We start from the raw sequence: 25,898 nt of genomic DNA on the forward strand, positions 1-25,898 counted from the left end.
TGATTAAAATTACCTCCGAGTTGGTATTATAAAGATGCCTGGGCAGCGTTGCTGTATTAATGGATTATTGAGTGAGCGATGAAAACCTTGGCCAGCTGATGCGTTTTATTACAGATAGGCTTTATGATGTGTAATCACTGTAATTTTTACAACTAGAGGAAATATGAAAAAAGGAGTAAAAAAAAAATCCCCATAGAAACTGATTTAACTAGATTATTCCTACCATTCTGTTTCCTAGAAGGAATCCAAGTACATAATTGCTGTGTATAAATATCCAGGTATGGACCTATACCCACAATTTATCCATCCATCTATGTGGATATGTTATCATCAATATAGACAAGCAGACAATGCACATGGACAAATGCAGTATGTGTACAATTTGTGTGAATAGAAATTTACTATGTTGTCGTCTGCCAAACCACCCAATTGGCTACAATGGGATCACATGACCTGAAATAGTTTTGAACTGTTCACCAGCTGGGCAATAGCTGAAAATCCAAATCTGGCCAACTGGACTGTGGTTTGCAATCCAAGGGACAGGATCATTTCACTCCCTTTACCATTTCCCTTTAGTTGTTTTCTTATAAGCCAAGGTTTTTATAGAACTCTACCAAATTGTCTCCCAGATTCTCTAACTTCCAGCTTATGTTCAAAAGAAGGTAGAGCAGTTTATTGGCTCAGCTATTTTTATGGCTGCTACAGGAGCCAGGACCCTACTCTATCAGTTTCCACGGCCCTTCAAATGCACTGTTCTATTTATGGCACTCTCAAGGCTCCTGTATGCTCCCAGTTGTTTTTAAGGATGAACACTGACTCTCAGGAGGCTGTGGCCAATTAAACTGGCTCACATAGAGAACAAAACTCAGAAAATTCAGTCAAGTATGTCACGGGCTGAATGAGTGTCTTGTACGAAAGGACAGCATCTCAGATTGGATTCTCTCTTTTAGGTAATCCACAGCTTCACTTTAAAGTAATATTTAAGAATATAATGTTCACCATCCGGTGAGCACTGGGTGTTGTATATAAGTGATGAATCATTAAATTCTACTCCTGAAACCAATACTACACTATATGTTAACTAGAATTAAAAAAAAAATTTGAAACAACAAAAATATAATGCTCAAGTCCTATCAAGTGTATTGTTTTGGTTTTGCTGTATGAAACTAAACATCAGTTTTTCACATATCCATAATAAAATACTAGAAAGTAATGCAACTGATTTTTTTAAACAAAAACACCAAAATTTATATATTAAATGATTCATTCAGAACCCCTGGTAGGTTTTTTTTGTATACTCCCATAGAGGCCGAGAAGTATGTTTTGAGGATGAGTTTTATCCATGCAAGAAACTAACACTTCTAATAAGAGACAAATGTGGTAAACAACATGAGAAATGAGGATAGGCAATACTTTGAGGTCAAAAACATATTATTTGGATTGCACTGTTATAAAAAAGGTTTCTAATGTGGTTCCTACGCTAGCGATGAAGATAATTCCAAAAAGGGAATTCCACAAGTATTTTGACTAATAATGTTTCATTAAAGTAAGTGTATAACTTGTTAAAGCGACCATGCTTTAGAAGGGTACAGGGTGTTCAGTACAAAAACACCAGCATGCTGGTTTAAAAAAACTAATCATTGTCGGCTAAAAACTTTGGTTTGGTTATCTTTTAATGGGAATGAACCTAGTCATTTATGTCATTTTCAAAGATGTGCAACTTAAATATTAGATTTTATTTGCCATTCCGTCCAACCTCTCATTCATAAGGCAACCCATCCATACACTTTCTGCTGGCTGGGGACTATTAAGCCTCTGTTGAAACGTTGGGGTGAAGGCACTCAACAGTCCTAAACCATCTACTTTTTGATAGAGGATTTTTCCACTTGCTGATTCAAAATATGCCCCATCACCCAAATTCTTTCTACTGGATCTTACTCTTCTAAGAGGCTTAGCCTTCTAGAAAAGCAGTTCTCTATTCTAATTAATAATCCTCCAAATACCCAAGTGGCGCTAAGGTAAAGCTCAAAGTTTGGTATCAATAGGTGCTTAACAATAATTAGTGAATGCTGAATGAATGAGGACTTGAAACAGTACTTCTTAAAAAACATTAAACTGAAAAAACCCAATTATCATAAAATTAATGAATCAGGTAAAAGGTATTGACTAAAGAAACAAAGAAAAAAGGATATACATATAGCTTAATCAAATTCCCTTAATACAAAAACTTATCTCAGAAGAGCTAGCTGAAGAGTCAAACTTCTGACCACCTAGAACAGAGTGGCAGCAACCAGAAGCACAGAGGCCAATCGTATGTGGGTCAGGAGCTGGCTGCGAGCAGTCCAGTGGCTATGGGGATCCGCTCTTTGGTTGTGAAGTACTGGCCCTAGATTTGGTGGGCTAGTCTTCCGCTGTCTTGGGGCTTTATTCCAAAATGCTGGGCTTGAGAAGCAGGTGTTAAACCTACAGTTGTAAATTGGTACAGGGAAAACAGTCAAAACTTGTTTCTTTGGAGAGCCTTTAAAAAGTAAAAAAAAAAAATTAAGGGGGGTAGCTGATTGGTGTTGCCTGATAAACAAGAAATAGTGAAAGTTTATAAACTCTAGATAAATGGTTTAAATGCAGCATGGCTACAGATAAAAAACTATGTGTTCCACAAGCCTCCCTTCCTTTTCTTTCTCCTCCTGTCTTTATGTCCTACCAGCAGCAGAAAGCATTAGTGGAGGTGGGGATGTAGTGAGGTGGGAGCAAGGAAGAGGATGTGGGAAGGTGATAAAGAATAAAGGACAGCACAGGCGGAAAGCCAACATGGTGGAAGGGAGCCAGGAGAAAGCCCATCAGACCCACTCTGGGCAGCACTGTGCTGAAAGGAGGTGCCTGGTCTCCACCACCAGCAATACGCCCTGCGGAAGAGGATAATTAGATAACTGATCACTCTCACCTCACGTTTACTACTGTTTTAAAACTGCATTTTCTCCAAAGAAAAGAGTGGGAGGGAAAAGTTGAAGAGGAAAATCACATTAGGAGCCAGTCCAGCCTGATTTGGCACTGTTGTCATGAATACCAAGAGGCAGAGGCAATCCTCCTGCCTGGAGCCGATCAAGCTACAGAAAAGACAGCTATTACTGATGGCCTAAACCAGAGCAAAGGCATTTGGTATATGGGAACTCATGACTCTGGAAAGAACCATTTCCCATTAATTTTCAATTTGAAGGAGTAATATTATTCATCATTTTTATTATTATTTAGAGGTATGAGGTCTTAACTAGAATTTTATGATCCTTGCTATGATTTATCATTATTTTTTAATTTAATGAACACTTAGAAAGTATTTCCTACGTGCCAGACACTGTTTTAAGTGCTTTGCAAATACAAAACCCCGTATGACAATCCTATAAAGGAATTACTCTTAATTTGACTTTAACTCGACTTTGCAAACACTCATTGTAACCCCGAACTGACATATTTTCTCCAACAAATTCCACATAGTACAAATTTTAATTTTAATAAGACTAATTAAAATTTTTTTAAAGTCTAGAGATTTAACTTTTTTTACACACCATTTACAGTTCTAATAAAAACTTTTTGGAGGTGGTACATTGGTTTAAAAAAAGTCATCTATGAAATCATGCAAAAATATCTAACAAACAATAATTGAAGTGAAATGAAAATGAAAGCATTATTTTTTACAGAGAAAGCAAATTTTAAGGAATGAAATTTTTAGAAACAAAATGTGTATACACACACACACACACACACACACTGAATTACAAATAGTTTTTTTTTTTCTGCACTTAAATTCTGGTACAAATCTATTTACAAATACAAAAATTAGTAATTTGAGGGAATAAAGAAACATGATGAAGAACCAAAAGTAGAAAAAGCAGAAGTAAGAAGTAATAGACAATATGCTCTACCAGTATATCATTTGTATCCCCAAGTAGTGAAGAAAAAAGTTTTTCCTAGTTTGTGGTAGAAAAGCTCTATTTTTTTATCCTTTTTAGTAGACTATAATAAATGATGGATTTTCTTAATTGACTCGGCAGCCTTTGTCAAATAGCATCTTATGAAATTATGAGCTTGGAAGAAGAACTCTTCATCAAGCAAGCTCATCATTTCTGTAACATTTCAGTCAGGGAGGAATTAATGGTGGGCAGGCAGCATTCTATCTTGGTATTGTGGATCATATAAAACTATATCTATGTAATGGTAAAACACTGTCCTTACAATAATTTCACAAAAGTCAGAAAAATAATAGAATTTTCACACACACACACACACACAGAGACAAACGCATGCTTGTGATCTCAAATGTCTTAAAAGCTAGTTAAGAAACACTTCTTCAGAAAACATGGCATTTATATGCATTTGTTTTAAGTACTAATAGTCCCCATAAAAGGTTTTACACATATTAGGCAGAGTCCCTGGAGGTCAAAAAATAAGGGTAGAAGTTTAAGTCTGGTCAGAGATCTATTAAAGACACACAATGTAATCACTGCTGTAAGTGATACAAGTTAGGTTAATTACAAGGTATACTTAATAATGGAGTATGATATCATACATGAATTGCCATATGGCAATAGGAAAGAGCTTATTAGGGCAATTAGCTGTAGATATTCAGTTTGCCTCTGGCTTACATGGTTATGGAAAGAATTGGAGAGTGAGAACAACATTCACAGACCCAGAAATAAAGAAGCCAAGTATGAGAAAAGAGGGAGAGAAACTGAATATGAAACACTGATGAATAATGCCAAGATTTTTACCCACATTTAGCTATTCTCAGTATGTCCTGAAAATTTCTCCTTCATGCTATAGAACTTACAGTGTTGATTTGAGGAAAAAATTATTTCCCTTCTAATCTAAACGTATTCTGCTGGCTGGCTAATAGACTCTGAGGCAATACAGGATTTACAGTTGTATCACTCTGTTGTTAAACCAGAATGCTTAAAGAAACATTCCACTGTCCCACTGTGATTTAAAAACAACTCTGACAACATATTTCTGGCGAAGTTTCTTTTTTTATGACCCTCATTAGATGGCATTTTATGTGTGTAAAGTTTGGGGGGTAATGTTTTTTTCCCTGTACACTTATATTCAGTTAAAGACATCACAACAATTGTAAAGTCACAGTTTTATTGGGCTTCATTTAGAGAATACTGATATAACCTGAAGATAATCCAGGTCTGGTTATTAGGATAGGGCTGGCAAAGTGTTGTACTGTTTAAGACATATGACTGAAAGATAAGGATGACTTTTACTATCTGGAATAGTGTTGGGGTGTTCTATGTTCTATTAGGAACTATTTTGACCTTGTAGTTTTCAGCATATCAGTATTTCTCAAGTGTCTAGTATGTCTTGTGTTTCAATCACCTCAATTCTTAATCAGAAATACAAATTTCAAAACTGTGCATTTAACCACATCCTTGCACAAAATTTTGGAAAATATATTACACATTCATCTTGAATAAATGACATGTTTTAACAAATAAATACAACTTAAAAGAGGTCTTAGTTGCAGAGCAAAAAAGTTTATGATTAAAAACTTCTCATATGCCATATATTTTGGAAGCATTTTAGCATTCACTGTAAATACTTCTTTTTTATTAAAGACTTATTTATTTGAGAGAGAGAGAGAGAAGGAGACAGAGACAGTGGGGGGCGGGGGTTAGGGAGGGGCGGAGGGGGAGAGAGAATCTCAAACAGATTCCCTGCTGAGCGTGGAACTCAAAGAGGGGCTCGATCTCATGATCTGAGCTGAAATCAAGAATAGGATGTTTAATCGACCGAGCCACCCAGGTGCCTCCACTGTAAGTACTTCTTATTAGAAGCTAGATACAGGCATAGTTCAGAGGTACTGTGAGTTCGGTTCTAGACTACTGCAACAAAGCAAGTCAAATTAATTTTTTGGTTTCCCAGTGGTACATATAAAAGTTGTGTTTATACTATAGTCTATTAAGTGTACAATAGCATTATGTCTTAAAAAATGTATATACTTAAGTAAAAAATACTTTATTGCTAAAAAAATGGTAACTAACCATCATCTGAGCTTTTATCAAGTGAAAAGCTTTTTGCTGATGGAGGGTCTTGCCTCAATGCTGATGGCTGCTGACTGATCAGAAATGGTGGCTACTGAAGGTTAGGGTGACTGGGGCAATTTCTTAAAATAAAACAACAATGAACTCTGCGACACTGATTGACTTCCTTTCACAAATGATTTTTCTATAGCATGTGATACGGTTTGATAGCATTTGACCCACAGAACTTCTTTCAAAGGTGGAGTCAATCCTCTCAAACTTGCCACTGCTTTATCAACTAAGTTTATGCAATATTCTAAATCCTTTGTTGTCATTTCAGCAGTCTTCACAACATCTTTACCAGGACTAGATTCCACCTCAAGAAACCACTTTCTTTGCTCATACATAAGAAGCGACTCCTCATCTGTTAGTTTTATCACGAGATTGCAGCGATCCAGTCCCATCTTCAGGCCACACTTCTAAGTCTAGTTCTCTTGCTATTTCTACCACAACTGCAATTACTTCCCCCACTGAAGTTTTGAACCTTCAACTTGTAAAACAACACAGTATCTGCGAAGTGCAATAAAGTGAAGCACAATAAAATGAAGTATGCCTGTATTCTGGAAGCATTTAAAACTACTCAAATATATTGAATGAAAATGCCATCGTTTGTTTTTTGGTTGTTTTCACTAGTCCAATACATTGACTAAGCTCCAAAACACTAAGGGGAGAAGCCATTTAATTGGAAGAAACTATGCGCAGAATTTTAAAAGAGAGAAAAATATTCTAGTCTATGTTAAACACTGCGTTCCCAAATATTTTAGTTACAGCCTTTTTAGCTACAATATGCCAGGATTTCATATTGGAAATCACCAAATTTCATATTGGAAATCTTAAAGCTCATTAACCCCTACTGTATTTAAAAGTTGTATAATAAATTCTGGACATAGCTATACAAATGACTGAAATTATATTTCCTGTATGTCAAAAAAGAACCAGGAAATAAACAAAACTGAGTTGCATGCCATAAAATTAAAAAAAAAAAAAAAACTGTCCCACTTGTGTTGGGTTAAGAATACTGGGTGGTTAATTCTCAATCTTAGGTGTCAGGTCATTCTAAAGAGTTTTGGATTCATACCAGAGAAATTCAAAGTTATAACTGGATCAACACATCTCTCAGTAACTAATAGAACAAAAGAAGAATATATATAGAAGATCTGAACATTATCAACACCAACATTACACAAGACATTTATAGAATATTATACTCAGTAACGAGAATAAATATTATTCTTATGTGCACATGGAATATTCACCAAGACAGATCATATTAGGACTAAAAAATGAGCTTTAACAAAATTAAATAAATAAAAATCGTGCAAAGTATATTCCTGGACCATAATGGAACTGGTAATAAATAACAACAACAAAAAAGGACAATCCCCAAATATTTGGAAAATAAGCAACAGACTTCTAGATAACCCATGGTACAAAAAAGAAGTCTTTAAAAGACTTCTAAAATATCCTGAGCTGAAGAAAAATGAAATATACCACGTTAAAATTTCAGGGATGCAGCTAAAGCAGTGCTTAGAAGGAAACTTACAGTATTAAATTCCTGTATTACAAAAGTTAATTCTGAAATCATTAATCTGGGTTTCTACTTAGAAGAGCAAAATAAATCCAAAGTAGTCAGAAGGTAGGAACTTTTAAGGTAAGAGCTAAAACCAATGAAACTGAAGAGAGAAATCAATTAAACCTAAAGCTCGTTCTTTGAAAACATTAATAAAGTTGATAAACTTCTATGCAGGTAAGAGGTAACATAAAAATTACCCATAGCAGGTACACACATACACACAAAGATTTATTAACTATAGACACCACAGAACTTAAAAGGATAATAAGGAAATCAAAACTTTGTTCTCAGAAATTTGACTCCTTAGATGAAATAGACAATTCCCATAGCATAAACTAGTAAGTCGCTAAAAAATAAATGATACAAGTAGTCATATATGTATTAAAAAATTATTTCACAGTTAAAAACCTTTCAACAAGGAACACTCCAAACTAGATGGTTTCACTGGCAAATTCTATTAAATACAGAAGAAAAAAATAGGAATCAATAAAACATAATAGAGTTCAGAAATAAACCACACAGATAACCAAATCAACTAATTTTTGACAAAAGTACTAAGGCCATTCAATGAAGAAAGGATAATCTTTCAACAATGGTACTAGAGTAACTGAATACTCATGTGCCAAAAATAAATAACCTTGACCTATACCTCTCACACACTACAAAAATTAGCTCAGGATGAATCATACATAAAACCATAAAACAATTAGAAGAAAATATAATATTTATGACTTGGGTTAAGCAAAGAGTTCTTAGATATGACCCAAAAACCATGTTTGATAAAAAAGTTAAATGAACTGGATTTCACCAAAATTAAAAATGTTTACTCTATGAAAGATACTTAAAACACAAGACATGGATTGGAAGATAGTATTGTGACTTACAAGTATGACAACAGACACATATCTAGAGTATATAAAAAACTCTCAAAACACAGTATTAAGAAAAATAACCCAAGTTATAGAAAAAGCAAAAGTGAGCCATCTGAACTGACATTATTTTAATTATACTTTTTGTTTTGAGATAATTATTGTTCATATGCATTTATAAGAAATAGTACAGAGAGATTCTGTGACCCCTACTTCCCTAAAATGAAACAATATCTCAACCAGGATATACAACCACTGATACAGTCATAATACAGAAATGTTCCATTACCAAAAGGATCCTTCCTGTGTTCTTTTGTAGCCACACCCACTTTCTTCCTTTTTTCTTGGAAGATAGTAAATTTATTGATCTTTTCAAAGAAATAGATTTTTGTTTCATTTTTCTTTATTGTTGTACTGTTTTTAATTATAGTGGTTTCAATTTTTACCTTTATTTCTTCTGCTTGCTCTTTCCTTCCTTTTGCTCTTCTTTTTCTAGGTTCTTGAGGCAGAAGCTTAGATTACAATTTCAACTTTTCCTCTTTTCTAATGTAACCAGTTAGTGCAATGAACTTCCCGCTTAGCTCTGCTTTAGCTGTGTCCCACAAATTCTGAAGTGGTGTACCTTCATTTCATTCACTTCAGTGGAATTTTTAAATTTATCTTGAGACTCTCTTTTCGATCCAGGGATTATTAGAAGGATGCTGTTTAGTTTCTAAGAATTTGTAAAATTTCCTGCCATCTTTGTTATTTCTAACTTGATTCCACTGTGATCAAAGAATGCACTCTATATGATTTTGATTCCTTTAAATTTGCTAAAGTTTGTTTCATGGCCTAGGATATAGTCTATCTTGGTATATGCTCTGTGAACACTTGAAAAGAATGTGTATTATACCATTATTGGATGAAGTGCTTTATAACTGTCACTTAAATTTTGTTGGATGATACTGTTGTTAAGTTATTCTACACATTTGGCTATTTTCTATCAATTATTGACAGTCTCCAACTATAAATGTGGATTTGTCTACTTCTCCTTTCAGTCCTGTCAGGGTTTGATTTACGTATTTTACAGCCCTGTTGTTTCATGCATGCACGTTTAGGATTGCTATGTCCTCTTGGTGCACTGACCATTTTATCACTATGTGATAAAATGGTCTCTTTTTGTTTCTGATAATTCTCTGTGCTCTGAAATCTACTTTATTTGATTTAATATAGCTACTTCTGCTTTCTTTTGATTAATGTTTGCATGATACATCTTTTCCCAACCTTTTAATCTGCCCCTATCATTATATTTAAAGTGAGTTTCTTGAAGACAGTATATGGTTGGGTCATATTTTAAAATCTGCTAATCTCAATCTTTCAATTGGTGTACTTAGACCATTTACATCATCTCCACTGTGGCAGTGAATCAGTAGAAAAGGGAATCTGGAGAAGACCATTATTTGTGGAATTGTGGAAGGAAAGAGCAAATGAGTAGGGCTGCTGGAGGAGAAGGGTCAAAGCAGCATTTTTGTTGTGCTGTTTTTTTCTTAAAAAAGAAATTAGCAAAGAGGAAAAGGATAAAAATACTGTAGATATAATACCTGATGACTCATGGTCATGAAGGAGAGGGAAGAGTCAATTCCAAAGTATACAAAGAAAAAGTGAACAGAAGGATAGAAATAAGGTGAGGTTCAGGCTGGTGGCAAGGAAGAAAGAAGGTGAGCTAGTCATTCCTGGTGGCATACATATTGGGCAGTCACTTGAGAACACGAATAAAAGGATGGCCCAACAGAGTAGCTGGATGCTTTAAAATGGTAGTGGCTCCAATCCACAATGTCCCCCACTCTCCCAAGTACTATGCAGCATTTTGGGTTATTACCAAATCACAGATTCTATCTGAAAGGTATTTCTTTAAACTGCCTCTCCTCCATTGCTATTATCAATTCTTACCCAGACAAGTGCAAAGCCCTCCTAACTCGTATCCTTGTTTCCAGTCTTGCCTCTCTCAAATACATAAACTACAGTAATTTATTTTAAATGCCAATTACACCAAATCACTTCCTGCTTTATAGTCTCAAAAATCAGTTACATGTGGTGGATATTCTTTAGAATTTGATCTTTGTCCTCCTTCTCATTTCACTTTACTAGCAACTTCAATTGGCATTATATAGTATGTGGACTATCAAACTGGTACTTCTGAATCTCTCCCCAAAGCTCCATAACCATACCATTCAATTTTCCACTGGATATCCATAACTGAATTCTTCTTTTCTTTGACATTTCTTTCTCTGTCACTCATTTTCTCTCTGATTTTTGGCATCATTGTCCTTGTTGTCTAAATTATATTTGATTTTTCCCTCCCCCTCATTCCCATATTCAATTAGTTACAAGTCCTGACAATTCTAGCAACTTGGTATTTTCCAAATTTTTCCATGTTTCTCTAACCTCACTGCTTCATCTTTAGTTTCAGGCTGCCATCATCTCTTTTAGAGAACAGAAGTTACTACATTTTTAGGCAAATTGCTGCTACCCCATTCTTACTTGTGTCCCTTCAATCTCTTACCACTGTGCAACTAGCACACCACAGTCCTTCTAAATCACAAATATGATCCGAAACCCATTATGTTTCAAGGCCACCCATTCCCCCTTACCCTAGAAAAAAGATCTAGACCAGTCCTGTCCAACAGAATAACCACTAGTCACTATGTGGCTGACTACTGAGCACTTGAAATCAGTATAGTGTGATTAAAGAAGTAAATTTTTAATTTTTTAAAAAGATTTTATTTATTTATTTAACACAGAGAGAGACAGCCAGCAAGAGAGGGAACACAAGCAGGGGGAGTAGGAGAGGAAGAAGCAGGCTCCCAGCAGAGGAGCCTGATATGGGGCTCGATCCCAGAATGCCAGGATCACGCCCTGAACTGAAGGCAGACGCTCAACGACTGAGTCACCCAGGTGCCCCGTAAATTTTTAATTTTAATTATTTTTAATTAAATTTAATTTTATAGCTCCATGTGTGGTTAGTTACCTAGTGGTCAGTACAGATCTAGATGATTCTTACCATGGCATCAAGAGTTTCCATGTCCTGGCATTGCCTCATTTTCCTCGTTTCCTCTCACTAAAGTCAAATCTAGTTTTAGTAAACTGGATAGTGTGTCCTGTATCGATGGTATTCAGACATACACACTTCTGCTCTCCCTGCATGAGGTCCTTACAACTGTTTTGATTGTATTGTACTTGCTTACATTTCAAAAAAATAGCCTAGGTATCATCTTTCTAGGGAGTTTCCTCTAAAACTTCAAGTAAATCTAAGAAAATGTTAGTTGCTTACCTAATACCTACGCCTCCACTCCCAAAATGTGCCTGCTTTCAGGGGATAGAGTACCAGCTGATCTAAGGTCACCAAACCCCCCAACGAGGGATTGGTCAAATTGAGATATTCAACTACTTAATACAGATGTTGCAACTGAGATTAAAGTATTTCATGATTAGCTAAACGACTGACCTTCCAAGACCCTGAGATGCTGGGATTCTGTGCAGGACCAATGACAAAGCCAAATGGCAGGCTACCCGAGACCTGGGCTACAATATACTCACCCATTCTCTTTGAATATGGTTGTTACATAAAGCTACATTTCAGCTTAAATGTAATATCTTTTAGTCCACAAATTCTCCATTTTGAGCAAAAGAATATTACAAGAAAATGATGAGACTGAAATACGCAGTCAAAAGTATTTCTCTAATCCGGTCATTTGACAGAAGAGAAAACAGTTATATCTTGCCTAAGTTGTTCTGGTGAACACATGCTACTTCCATAAAGAAACAATTTCCTTTTCTAAGGAATTACAGATTATCTGGTTTTTTTTTAAAGTTCTAAAATACTATTAGATTTTAGAGGTAAAATACATTTTGTTACATTGTAAATGTTAAAAACAGATTTTTCTTCATGTTACATCTTCTTGCTATATCCTCCATTTTCCTTAATTCCTCAAATATTACTGACCATCATTCAAATACACCTTTAAAGAGTTTTAGTTTTCTGGATGTTGACATATGTGCTCAGTAACAGTAATTAAGTACATTCTTATTTTTGCCCTCACATTTTTTGAGTCTTATAAAATCAATTATGATCAATAGAGACAACTGAGAAAATAAACACCAGCCATTATTACCTCATAGATAACCCTGTTAACATTGCTTCCAGTCTAATTTTCACGTAAAAACATCTATAATTTTGCAACATAGAACATATTTTGGAACATAATCTAGGAACATAGATTATATGTGGTTTTTCTTCCTGATTTTTCACTTAAAATATATAAGCATCATTTCTTGGGATTACACAGTCTACAAATACATTACTTAAATATGGCATAATCTTTCATCAAATGGATTTATTTACCCTATTTTCTTAATATTAGTTCTCACTTCCTATCATAAATAACACTGTCATAAGCATCTTTATACCCAGACCTCTCTGCTCCGAGTTCCTTAAGATGTCTATTGGCTTAAAAGTAGAATCATGAGTCAAGGAGCCCAACTTCATCAGGCATGTGACTCACTTTTCCAACTGTCCCCCAAAATGATTATATCAACCTCAATTAAATTTCCTATAATACTTATCAATCTAAACAAAAACTGTATTTTGTTGTTTGAGATTTGTAATTTTCAAAATATTTGAATAGTTGAAACCTTTTCACTATATTTATTGGCTACTGTCATTTTTTTTCTACGCATTTTGGTTCACTTTATTTTCTACTTTGTAGGTTAAATGGTTTCTTACTAAACTTAAGGGTTTATTACACATAAAGAATAGAATTTTGCTTTTAATTCTTTATATATTATCTTTCTACATGTTGCAATTTTTTAAAAAACAAGTTTGTCTTTGCTTTGAATTTTATTGGAAAGAAATTCTGTAGTGAGATTTGAAATTTACCTTCTGAAATGTCTTTCACCACAATTTTTCTTAGAAAAATCCATTGTCATTGAAAGATTGGTTCATGCATGTATTCATATATGTTTTCTACTAATTATTTAGAATTTTAATTTTTTTAAATCTGTACTTACAGGTTGATGCTCCTCAAAACAGAAAATTTTCCATTTTTAGTATCAGTTCCTTATATAATTAAGTTTATCTTTCCTTTCTTTGTTTTTACCTCCTTCTCATGCATCCATCCATTCAAAATATTTACTGAATGCTCACCATGTACCAGGTTCTACTAAGGAGGCATCTGGGATAAATTAATGAACAAGACAGACCAACGCCTTGCTGTCATAGATTTTACACACCAAAATTCAAAGGTTTTATAATTAAATGTCTTATTAATAAAGAATAGTTTTTCAATGCTTTTATTCCAAAGTATTTTTATTTTACTATTGCCATTCCTGTATTCCTTTTATTAAACCATATCAATTTATTTTAGCTGTCTCTTTTAAGTAGAATATAGTTGGATTTTTCTATAAACCCAATTGAGAATCTTTGTCTTTTATTAGGAAAGCTTAAAGCATTTATATGTACCTAATTTTGACAGTATTTATCACTTTGTTTTATGCTTTCTTTGCATGCACTTGTTACTGCTTTTGTTATTCCTACTACCTTAGTGAGTCTTATAAGTCAGGTAATTGTGCTTAGGACATAGAAGTTAGCAACAATGAACACTTTGAGTGTTTACACTGTGCCAAGTACTGTGCTCTACAGGACTTGTTTGTTTGTTTTTTTTTTTTTTCATTTACTCCTCACAATTCTATTGGATAGTTACTAATTTATAGGAATTTTATAAAACAAAATATTCTTTAGTTCTTAGAAACATCAATGATATAGTATATTTGATTTCTTCTGTGCTGATAAATTATGTAAACTTTTGGACTTCTTTCCCACTTTGAATTATTTACTAGAGTTAAATAGATCTAAGATTCAAAAATGTTTTAATTATTTTTACTTACTTTTAATTACTTCAGATGACTATTTTTGACCTGTATTCAGTTGTACATACCTAACCATATCTTACTAGTTACATAGCTTTCTAGCAGTCTTTTAAGACCTGCTTTCCTCTGGGCTGAATTATTAATTTTAACTTGCCTTTCAGTGTGAACAGCATATTTTTACCTGAAAAGGTATGTGGATGGGACCTATTCTAAACTTACACATGTGTGACTAGGCACAACCTTTACTTTTTGGCCTTTGTCTACTTAAAATGCACAATTACTTTGTCAGTACTGATTCTATTTCTTCTGTTTCATCAGTTGACTGCACTGCTGTGGGCCTTGTGCTCCCCAGTACCCTTGATGATTCCATTTCCTCCTTAGCAGGCTGGTTTCTGATCACTACCCATAAGGCTCCTCTGATTCCAAGCCTTGTACCACCTGCCTGGTCTTTATTGTTATCTGATCACTGTGAGTGTGGCTCATGGTCCAAGCTAACATACAGGACTTCTGAGTGCCTAAATTCTCTACCACACTCTGAGTCCTAGTCAAATTAGAGTGTGCATATAGGATCAAGAGTTCAAAGCCTCAAAGACTCCAAAGATTCTTGGTAGTTGGTTGATCTAAATAAGCCTTTGTAAGCTGTGATTTCCTCATCTACAAAATGGGGATAGTAGTACCTATCCCAATGTGTTGTGAAGATACATAAAATAGTTTATGTAAAGCCTGTAGTAGAATGCCTAGCCCACAGTAAACAATAAATATTAACAATTATTGATCATTATTTCAAATAATTTATTATTCTTCCCCATAATTTTTAATCGTAATTCTTCATAAAAAGTGAAAAAAACCCAATTTTTTTCAAAGGGAGTAATTCTGGGGTGATATTGAGTGGTAATAAGACAAGGTATCATTGGACCTTGTAGACTCTCATGTTTTTTACATTTAATGTATAACATAACATTCACTGAAAAGAAAAGAATATTTCAATCATTAGCTGTGTTTAGAATAGAAAGCTATTTGTTTAAACTGTTGAAACACAGAATTTTTAAGGTGGGTAACTATACTGACTTTGATGACTAAGAATTGTATTTTTTATCATATATTTATATGTCAAAGATAGGTTTAAAAACTCAGGAGTCATACATAATTACACTCTGATATGTGTTAGAATATACTATGATATAAATATTTTAAAATTTTATCACAAAACTTACAAGATCATTAATCAGTAACCAAGAACCTCCCCCTCCCCAATTAAATACTATAAACCACCACAGCAAAACAACTGCTAATCCAGAAAATAGGAAATAAGGGAAATGGAAGATGTATAATAAACATTTGGGAGATATGAAATTTATCCCATGAGTGTTATAAAGAACTCATAATTTAAGAATGCCAAAGCCCAAGTGTGTTATGAGGGCCTTTCCTCAAAAGTGACATTAATTGCATATCCCACAGATGCTTATTATGTATTCTATTTATATCAAAGTATAAAATGTAGTTGAAAATATAAAGGTTCAATATATTTAAGGGTGATAATAAAACACAGTTACTCTGTACTAGCAAAAATTGTTATTTTTAAACTTTAATTTTTGGTCTCTCTGTAAAATAGTATTACGGTATTAAATGAAAATGGTATTCAATCTTTATAGTTGAATCTCTTGTGATTAAGAGTCTTTAGGACTCAAACAAATACATACTCAGTGATGGAACTGTAACACTGTATTTTAGAGGCCTTTGCACAAAAACAACCCCTAAGTGATGAAATCACAGGACATTCTTATTCTCATACTAAAAATGAAAATGCCAAAAAAAGCAACTCTTAGGAATTACCCTGGAAAGTTGGAAATAATGTAGTCAATGTTTACTTTGGATATTAGTCAGTATTCATTGACAGGCCCCTATGGAACTTAATTTTTTATAAGTCTAATACCCATCAATAATTGGCAAACAAAAGACAACTCAAAATAGTACTTGAATTAAAGCAAGAGAAACTGAAGTGCAACAGGAGTAATCTTTCATAAAGTTAATGAAAAACAGTGTAAATTACTTCTAGAAAATATTATTTTATAATATTACTTACATGGAACTGAACATTTAACTTCAAATTAATTTTGTTTAAACTAAATAGTAAGTTGATTGACTTAACATTTTGTAAGAGAAAAAAAACAGCTACAATTATCCAGGGGTTAATGTACTTAAGTACATAAAATAATAGCATTAATAAGCAAATTATTATATAATATTCAAGATCTCATGGGTAATTATTCCCATATTTCAAGATAAATATCATCAATTTATTTAAAATTAACATAAGCTAATTTGGAATGACTTTAACCAATGTTAGTACAATTAATATTTTTACATTAATTATTAATTCTAATTTTGTTAAATTTATTAGCAACATTCAAAAAATATGTTTGTATATGGCATATCTGCCATATCAGGAGACTTCCACATATATTCTCTTAGAAAAACCAGAACAAAAACTATTTTTTAAAATGGAGTAATTACAAAATCTTTCTCTTAGTGATAATTATAACCATGTTATAACACAGATTTTTAAAAAAGATTTATTTATTTTTGAGAGAGAAAGCAAGAGACAGCCCATACACATGCAATCCAGGGGAGAGGCAGAAGGAGAGAGAGAATCTCAAGTGGACTTCACACTGAGTGCAGAGCCCGATGAGGTGCACCATCCCAAGACCCTGAAGTCATGACCTGAACCAAAATCAAGAGTCGGATTCCTAACCAACTGAGCCACCCAGGCGCCCCTATAAGCACATTTAAATAAATTGAGAAACCTGGACTCAATAGGATTATAATTTCATTTTGCTATCACTTTCCTCACATATAATAAACACATATTTATGATTTACTTCCCATTCTACACAAATTGTTAATACTGATAACATTTCCCACTGACACATTCATTACTGACATTTTTATCATATCATTTTCCAATTTTGTTACGGTATTTTGCTATACAAGAAAATATTTGTTTGAAAATTAAAATTCTTTAAAAAAAACAGTTGACATACAAAAGCACATTTTAGATGATGTAGTTATGGATTCTGATATCATCCTAAAGAAGAATAATTTTTACTAACTGAAAATTATTTTATATTTGTCCACTTGAGGATAAAGTACTCAAAATGCAAACTTGTTTTTAAGTATTAATATTGAATGTCAGCCTAAATTACCCACTTTCTTCCAGCAGGAATGGATAGTAGCATAAGCAATTATTTAGAAGAATATTACTTGTATGACATAAAACCAAACAAAATATTTCAATTCATTTCCATGAGGTTCAAGCCTACAATATTTTTTTAGCTTTAAGGACACAAAATTATTGTGACAAATTGCTGTAATCTGTTTCTAGAAGTTTACTCCTCAACTTCTACACTGTCTCTTTAGAAGCACTGGTCTAAAAGACAGCTGTTATGTTTCCACTTAAGTAGAAGCTCCTATGCTTTGGTGAAGAAAACACGGAAAGCCACAGGTGGAAAGGTTCATGAAACACATAGTGCATCATATTCACACAGCCATGACATCCTCATTGAGTAACGGTAATGCCAGATAATGATAACAAAAGTACCGCCAAACATATCTTGAATGCTTACTACATACTGAGCACTATGATTTTTGTATATTATGACTGAATTCTCGTAAGCACCCTATGAAGTAGGTACCATTATTTTTAATCTTGGTTTCACAAATAAAGAAACCAAGGATCAAAGTGGTTAAACAGGTCTGTTTCATTTCAAAACCCGTGCTTCTAACTGCTATTTCATATTATACTCATATTTTTCTTTGGCCCCAAGGATTCTTTTTTTTTTTTTTTAAAGATTTTATTTATTTATTTGACTGAGATAGAGACAGCCAGCGAGAGAGGGAACACAAGCAGGGGGAGTGGGAGAGGAAGAAGCAGGCTCATAGCAGAGGAGCCTGATGTGGGGCTCGATCCCAGAACGCCGGGATCATGCCCTGAGCCGAAGGCAGATGCTTAACCGCTGTGCCACCCAGGCGCCCCTGGCCCCAAGGATTCTAACAGTCATCAATAAGAAATAAGAAATGAACAGAAATATATTGAAGGTAGCATAAAGACGAAGGAAAATTCGACCACATGTACCCACCCCACAAATAGAAATAATACAATCAAATTTAATAAATGGAGTAAACTCTTTGCACTATAGTGGAGACCATTTAAGAGAATGAATGACTTCTTCAAATATTAAAAAAATATGTGTATTTTTAGTTAATGCAGAGGAGATTCTATACTAAAATAATGGGATAAATGAGTCAGCTATGGTTATTGCAAGCCCTGGTATTGTTAGTACTGCGGAAAAATAAAGTTGCAAGGATTAAGAGTGATTATGTAATGGATCATGGAATTTTATTGGGAAGATGCTGGTGGGATGTCAAAGAAGCTCTATGAATCATTATGATGAAGAGAAAGCTGATGGAAACTAATGTCTAAAAAGGAAACTGGAACACAATGGTTTATAAATAATCTTACCCAAGTCCATGCCACCACCACTGCAATGCAAAGCACCAGCTCAGACAAACAGGTATTAAACAATAAAGCATTTCAAAGAAATGATAAATACGTCCAACATTAATTTCTTTCCCTAGTATTTAAGACCAATATGTAGAGTTTAGTAAACAATTTTTGAGGGTATAAAATAGGCTTTTGTATTTGAATAAATCATTTCTTTGAGTGCACAGTGGAGAGGAATACAGAATTTATCTCCTGACCTTGCCACTTGCTGTTTTAAAGAAAATTTTTATGTCTATAATCACAAACACATTAGCCAGACTTTTAAGTGTAAATGACAATTCATTAATAACTTGCACTACCACCCAATACCCATGTTACCCACAACTTCCTCATTTCCAGTGGGGATGGTGGATCTGCTCTCAATGATGATGTCAAGTTTAAGTCACAGAAATGAAAACAAGCAGCATTAAAACAGAAAAGCAGACATCTTTAATCACAGTTCAGGGCTTCCAAAGAAGATAGAAAGTTGAGTTATAATTAGTGAAAGACTGTGTCACATGAGAACATAAAGAAAACACTCACTGATAGTCTTTTCTTTGGGCTAAATATACAGCCTCTGCTCTGGTCTGAAACCTTTGACTTGTCTGAAATTCTCTGTAATTCAAATGAATTCATATTTACTGAGCATCTATTATATACATCTTAATAATATCTTCTGAATTTTCCATGTTCTACCTAAGGGATGGAAATTGCAGAAAAAAATCTACCAAGGAACTGTTCGGCACTAGCTATAAATGTTTTATTATTTCAATATAAAGGATCCTTTTAATGTCTGTAGCACTACACAACTAATTCATATTTATTAAAACTGCAATCTTTCTAATTTTCCTACCCACACTATTAAGCCACTGAATAAATACACATACAAACATACACACCTATCCGAGGAGTGACTGGCTCCCTATTCTTCTGCTCCAGTATGTTCCAGAAGTTATGTGGCTGAAGTTGATTACCATATTATGTTCACTCTGAGGGACATTATCTCACTTTCAGAAATGCATTTCCCAATGAAATGGAAAGCACACGGATATCCTAGAGGTTTGTTCAGGTTTGGGGCTGGCTTCATGTGTGTATGATCTGTGTGGCCCTGCACTTCTTAGAATGCTTGGCTTAATGATCTGCTGTTGTCATCTTGAAATTCTTGCTAATTTCTTTTAAAGGGGACTTTCATTTTTATTTTGTACTGGGCTCTGCAGATTATGGAGCCAATCCTGCCTGAATCTGAATTATGACTTCACTATTTAATATGTCTAAACTCAGTGTTAGCCTTAGTTTCTTCCCCTGTATAACACTCAATTAACAGGACTGGTGTATTAGATGAAATATCATATGTGAAAGTAGTAACACAGAGCCTGGCACATAGAACACAAAAGACATATGAAATGAAATGGAGCTGGAACACTTCTGGTCTTACTTCTATGGATCTGAGACATACAGAAACCACCAGAAGTCATAATTAGATGTAGCAGAAACTTAAACTTTAGTACTTACAACCCATATATCTGTGGTGCGATTTCTAGTCTGTTCAAGTGCATATAAAGCTCAATATCATGCTTCTTCAGTAGATGATCCTGGATCTGGTTGACTTTAGTAACAACAGCAATTGTTGGCCCTAAATCCTGAGGTCTAGCAAAGGGGATGGGAGTCATCAGTGTTTCTTTCCCCTAAAAAGAGAAAAAAATGGAGCATATGTTATTTCAATAGGAAATGAACAAATACATGGACATCATTCTTGAAAGTATTTATCAATGGGAGCTTAAATAAGAACCAATAACTACTTTAATCATCTCATGACAAATGCTTAAATTGTGGAATCATACGCTGATCGTCGTACAGATGATTGTGCTCATAAAATAAAGGCCAGGAAATGCCTTCTAAAATATTTCCTACCTGTATTCCCTTGACCAGTTTCTCTGGTGACTTTGAGTATTTCAAGATAATTTTTGCTAGAGGTAGTGGTAGCTGCTAGTCTACTTGTCTATAGTTAGTTAGTCTAATCAGCCATAGGACCTAAATGGAATACTCTGATGACAACGTATTTCTTGTGGCATAAAACTTACACACGAAAAACAGTAAATGAAACCTGTTTTACTCTGAGCTCTCAAAAGTATAAAAAAGTCAGGAAATAAAGGGAACTAGTATTACAAAAGAGGATATTTTTGAACTACCCTTGGATCAATTGAAATAGCTGAGTAGAAAGATTTTTAAACTCTCCAGACCAAAAGTACAGCTGAATTAAAAAAAAAAAAAATCTATGTAGGCCAACTACAACTTTCCTTCCTCCCCTTCCGTATCTGTACTGCTTGTAATGCTTTCATGTAAATTTCAACCACCCTCTCGAGTCTGATGATTTCCCCTAATATATTATGTCTGACCTTTCTTTTTTTCCCAAGGTTTTATTTTTTTATTGGGGGGGGGAGGGGAGACTGAGCACAAGCAGGGGGAGCACCAGGCAGAGAGAAGTAGGCTGCCCGCTGAGCAAGGAGCCTGACCAGGGACTCCATCCTAGGATCTCAGGATCACGACCTGAGCCGAATGCAGACGCTTAACTGAGACAACCAGGCATCCCTATGCCTAATCTTTCCTATGTTGAGTCTTCAATTTCTACCTCTCTCCAATCCTGAGATTTACAGCATCATTCTCTTATGACTGCCTGCCGTTCCCTCACTCTATTTCTCTAGCTTAAATTCTTGTTTCTGCTTTGCAAATGCTGCTTTTTCATACAGGTCTGGTCCTAGTTTAATTCGCTACTTGCATGTGATTCCCTGAGTGATCTTACTCATACACAGTATTTCAATCAACACCCATTTTCCAAGGACTTCCAAATCTGTATTCATAACCTAGAACCTTCTTGGGTTCTCCCCCATACATTCCTATGGTGGCACGGAATCTTAGGGTACAAAAGGGTTTCTAATTCAGCAGGCCCACAACTGAGCTTACCATCTTCTGCTCAAAAACATGTTCACCCTTTCCCCATGCCTACCTCAACCCATCCTCCAATAAGAACACCTAGTTTGCCAATTTTAGCTCCTCAGAACCACTCAGGAGACTCTCATTATGTCTCCTCTCCTACAGCTCTACTGTTGTAATCTGATTTGGCGTCCCAATCACTTCTTTCTTCCTAACTAGTCTCACTGCCCTTAATTTAGGCTCCTTTTAAATCTAGCTTCCAAAACTGCCTGGTGATCCATCTAAACAGATATTAAATTATGCCCAATTGCCCTCCTTAAAACTTTTTAATAGCTCCCTCAGGAAAAACAAAAACAAAAGACAAATTCCTGAGCCAGGTCTATAAGGCCTTTCATTATTTGGTCAGCCTCTACTCTTACTGTGCTTCCAGAGATCCTGGGGGTGCCATCCTTTTACCTGAAATATTCTGTCCCCAGTGTTTCCACAGAGGAGCTCCCCAGTGTTCTTAAAAATCTGGCTCAAGTGTCAGGTCCTATTTCATCATCTTCTTCTTACTATTACAGTGTCTGTATCTACTTCTCTGGCTCCTAAACCATGAGATCTCTAAGAGGAACATCATCTTTTCATCATTGGACCACAGTCAGGGGCACAAAATAAAGAAGGTAAAGCTCTTGCCCTTGTAGTCTGGAGGGGAAGACTATGCAGAAAAAACTGTAGAATGCCACGTAAGAGCAGTGACTAATCACGCTGGTAGAAAGTAAGAGGAGAGGAGGGGCATGTGTTAGCATTAGGAAAAACTTCCTAGAAGAGGTTCTATCTGTCCTTCCAGGATCATTTCAAGTCTTAAAAAGAAATGTAGTCCTTAGTATTTCCTACTGTGTCTGCAACAGCGTCTTTAGGTCTGAGGGATGTAAGACCATACTGATTTTTGTTGCTCAATTAGTTTCTGCAAATTTGTACAGACAGGAGAAAAAGAGACCTCTATGTTGTGGTCATTTATTATAAAAATAGTACAACCAAGATACCATTTTCTGTTTTATAATATCAAGTATTCTCTTCAAATGACAGGATGCTATAATTTCAAAAAATTTTAATTCTTGCTGAAATTTTTTCCTACTGATATTAAATTGAAATAATTATGGGGGGGAAGAATTCATGTTAATTGTAAGACACCATTCACATTCAAGATATAGTGTTTACTCTGAAGCCAACTTTCCTTTAAAAATGAACCACCCAACTTTTTGCTTATTCTAGTCATGTAGTTTTTCTTTACTGAAGAACCTTGTGAATGCCATACTGTGTGGGGTGAAGGCACTGAGCTCAGGCAGGGTTTCTAACAGCCACGTGGGAAACAGATCACTACATCTAGTCATCTTCTAAGGGTCCTGAATAAACACACTTCTCTAGAGATAAAATCACTGGCTTGGAGAGAACTGATCCTAAATTAACCTGTTAAAAATGGTTTAACTTAAGGAAATCATGTAATCCATTTCCAGGTTGAAGAGAATGAGTCATCACTAAATCAATAGCCTATGTGGTCCATTTATCAAATACTGAATAGAGACTCATGTGTACCTTAAGAACTACAGACTTACATAAACTGTGGTTTGAGAAGATTTCCCCTGTGCTCAGAATACTTATAACAAAATTTCTTAAATTTAAGAAACTCACAAGTAATGCTCATGATCACTTAAATGGTAAAGAGCTTATCTAACAGTGAAACCAAAAGAGAAAATTTTAGAGTTAATGTAAGATATTCATCATCTTCAGGACTTATCATCATAAAAATGCTATTTGCATTTAAAAATATAATCATATGGGATGGCTACAAATACCAACAAAACTGGCAATCTTTCTAACCATCTATTAAGTAGTACTCAAAATGTGCTGTACAGGTCAGTGCCAGTCCACAAACTGTTACAGGGATTCAGCGAGATGATTCTACACCATTATATAAAGCAACACACTGCTTTCTTCATCAAAAAAAGTCTTATTATGGAAAGTATGTCTCCTGACCTAGGCAGCATGCACAGTGATATGACGGAATTGTCAAGGGAACTAGAAGAACCGAAAGAGGGTAGTATACAAATTTCTCAAACTTCTTTTAAAAAAGGTGATAGAATCAAGGCATAGAATAAAAAGAGGAGGATGAAAGAGGGATTCACTAGATATGCTTTTTAGGAATATATTATTCACGATATATGCAAGTAAGATAAATGTTGAGAGGTCGCATCTGTGTTTTAGCCATTTTCATGAACTTGACTCAGTGATATCAACATGAATGGGTAAAACTGAAAAGTGGTAATGTTCACATTTTTACCATTCACTTTTGCAGATAATGTGAATCACTTATAAAACACAAAATGACCACCACATAAAGAGATCATTATACGCAACTAATGAAGCATCGAGCTTTACATCGGAAACCAGGGATGTACTGTATGGTGACTAACATAATATAATAAAAAAACATTAAAAAAAAAAAGAGATCATGATGCTTTTATTTCAATGTATTCAAATACTTTCTGCTCAAAAGTTTGATTTTCACATAAGTCTATGATTTCATCAAATCTGCCAAGAACAAATATAAAGTAATTGTTCTAAAACATGGTAGTTTATCAAATATGCTTACAAGTTTCACCTTTAATAACCTTTAGAGAATGTAACATGTTGATATATTACTAGAGAAAGACTTCATCACCTAGGCTGAAGATCAGCAAATTTTCTCTGTAAAGGCCAGATAGTAAATATTTTAGGCTTTATAGGTCATACAGTCTGTGTTGCAACTACTCAACTTTATAATGAGCCCTTGTATTGAGCAAGCAGCAATAGACAATAAGGAAACAAACAGGCATGGCTGTTTCCCAATGAAACTTTTTTTATGAACATGGAAATTTGAATTCCATATAATTTTCATATGCCACAAAATATTATCCTTCTTTTGATAATTTTTCAGCCATTTAATAATGTAAAAGCCATGCTTAACTCCCAAGCTGTATAAAAACAGATGGCAGGACAAATTGGCCTGCAGGCAGTAGTCTGCCCTGATCTAGATCAAAGGCATAAAAAACATTAGTTATCCATTTCATTTTTTAAGAGATGGAATAAAGTGACGGAATAATATACAGTTTCTAACCAGAATGTAATCAATTATACCAATATAAAAAAAATAATCATACAGAAAAAATATACCAAAAACTCTTAAGGACATCCCGTGCCAGAATAATTGGCAATTTTTCTAATATTGTGTAATAACAATGAAAACACCATAATGATCTCTAAGTTAGCATATATGTTTGTTTAAAATGTCAGTTAACTCAGCAGTTCTACTCCTAGGGAAATGCCAAGAGCACTGGAAACATATGCAGACACAAAGTTTATACACAAATGTTTACAGCAACATTATTCTTAATAACCAAAAAGTGAAAGAACCCAAATGTCCATCAACCGATGTATGGATAAATGAAATGTGGTATAGCCACGTGGTGAAATATTATTCGGCCATGAAAAGGAGTGAAGTACTGATGCATGCTACAACAGGAATGAACACTGAAAACTTTATGCTAAGAGAAAGGAGTCGATCACAGAAGGCCGCATATTATATGGTTCCATTTTACATGAAATGTCCAGAATAGGCAAGTTCATAGAAAGTGGAAATACATTAGTGATGCCAGAGACTCTGGGAAATGGGGGGAATGCAGAGTGACTGCTAATGGGTATGGGATTTCCTTTTGGGGTGATGAAAATATTTTTGAATCAGATAATAGGGACATAAGCACAATCTTGTGAATATACTAAAAACTACTAAATTGTACACTTTAAAGGTGAATGTTATAGTACATTGGTTATAACACATAATAAAAATTATAGTTAAAAAGAATAAGAGACAGTAAATGATAAATGATGGTACCGAAGCTAAATGTAAATTCAATAGTAAAAATTAGTAGAAAGCATTAGTAAGACTAAGACAACCTATTTCATACAGTTTGTATGTAACAAAATGTCTA

The 25,898-nt window shown here is 34.5% G+C and overlaps 1 protein-coding gene across 8 annotated transcripts in view; it reads right to left on the bottom strand.

Moving 5' to 3' along the window:
* Nucleotides 1-25,898, bottom strand: part of TBC1D5 (TBC1 domain family member 5) — a 542,532-nt gene that overhangs the window by 184,072 nt on the left and 332,562 nt on the right. For all 8 annotated transcript variants that reach the window (XM_034662029.1, XM_034662026.1, XM_034662027.1 and 5 more), the window contains one exon: nucleotides 20,473-20,645. In XM_034662029.1, coding sequence (XP_034517920.1) covers nucleotides 20,473-20,645 — 173 coding nt within the window. The remainder of the gene's footprint in view (nucleotides 1-20,472; nucleotides 20,646-25,898) is intronic.

Source organism: Ailuropoda melanoleuca, chromosome 6, assembly GCF_002007445.2.
Source record: "Ailuropoda melanoleuca isolate Jingjing chromosome 6, ASM200744v2, whole genome shotgun sequence".
NCBI classification, from domain to species: domain Eukaryota; kingdom Metazoa; phylum Chordata; class Mammalia; order Carnivora; family Ursidae; genus Ailuropoda; species Ailuropoda melanoleuca.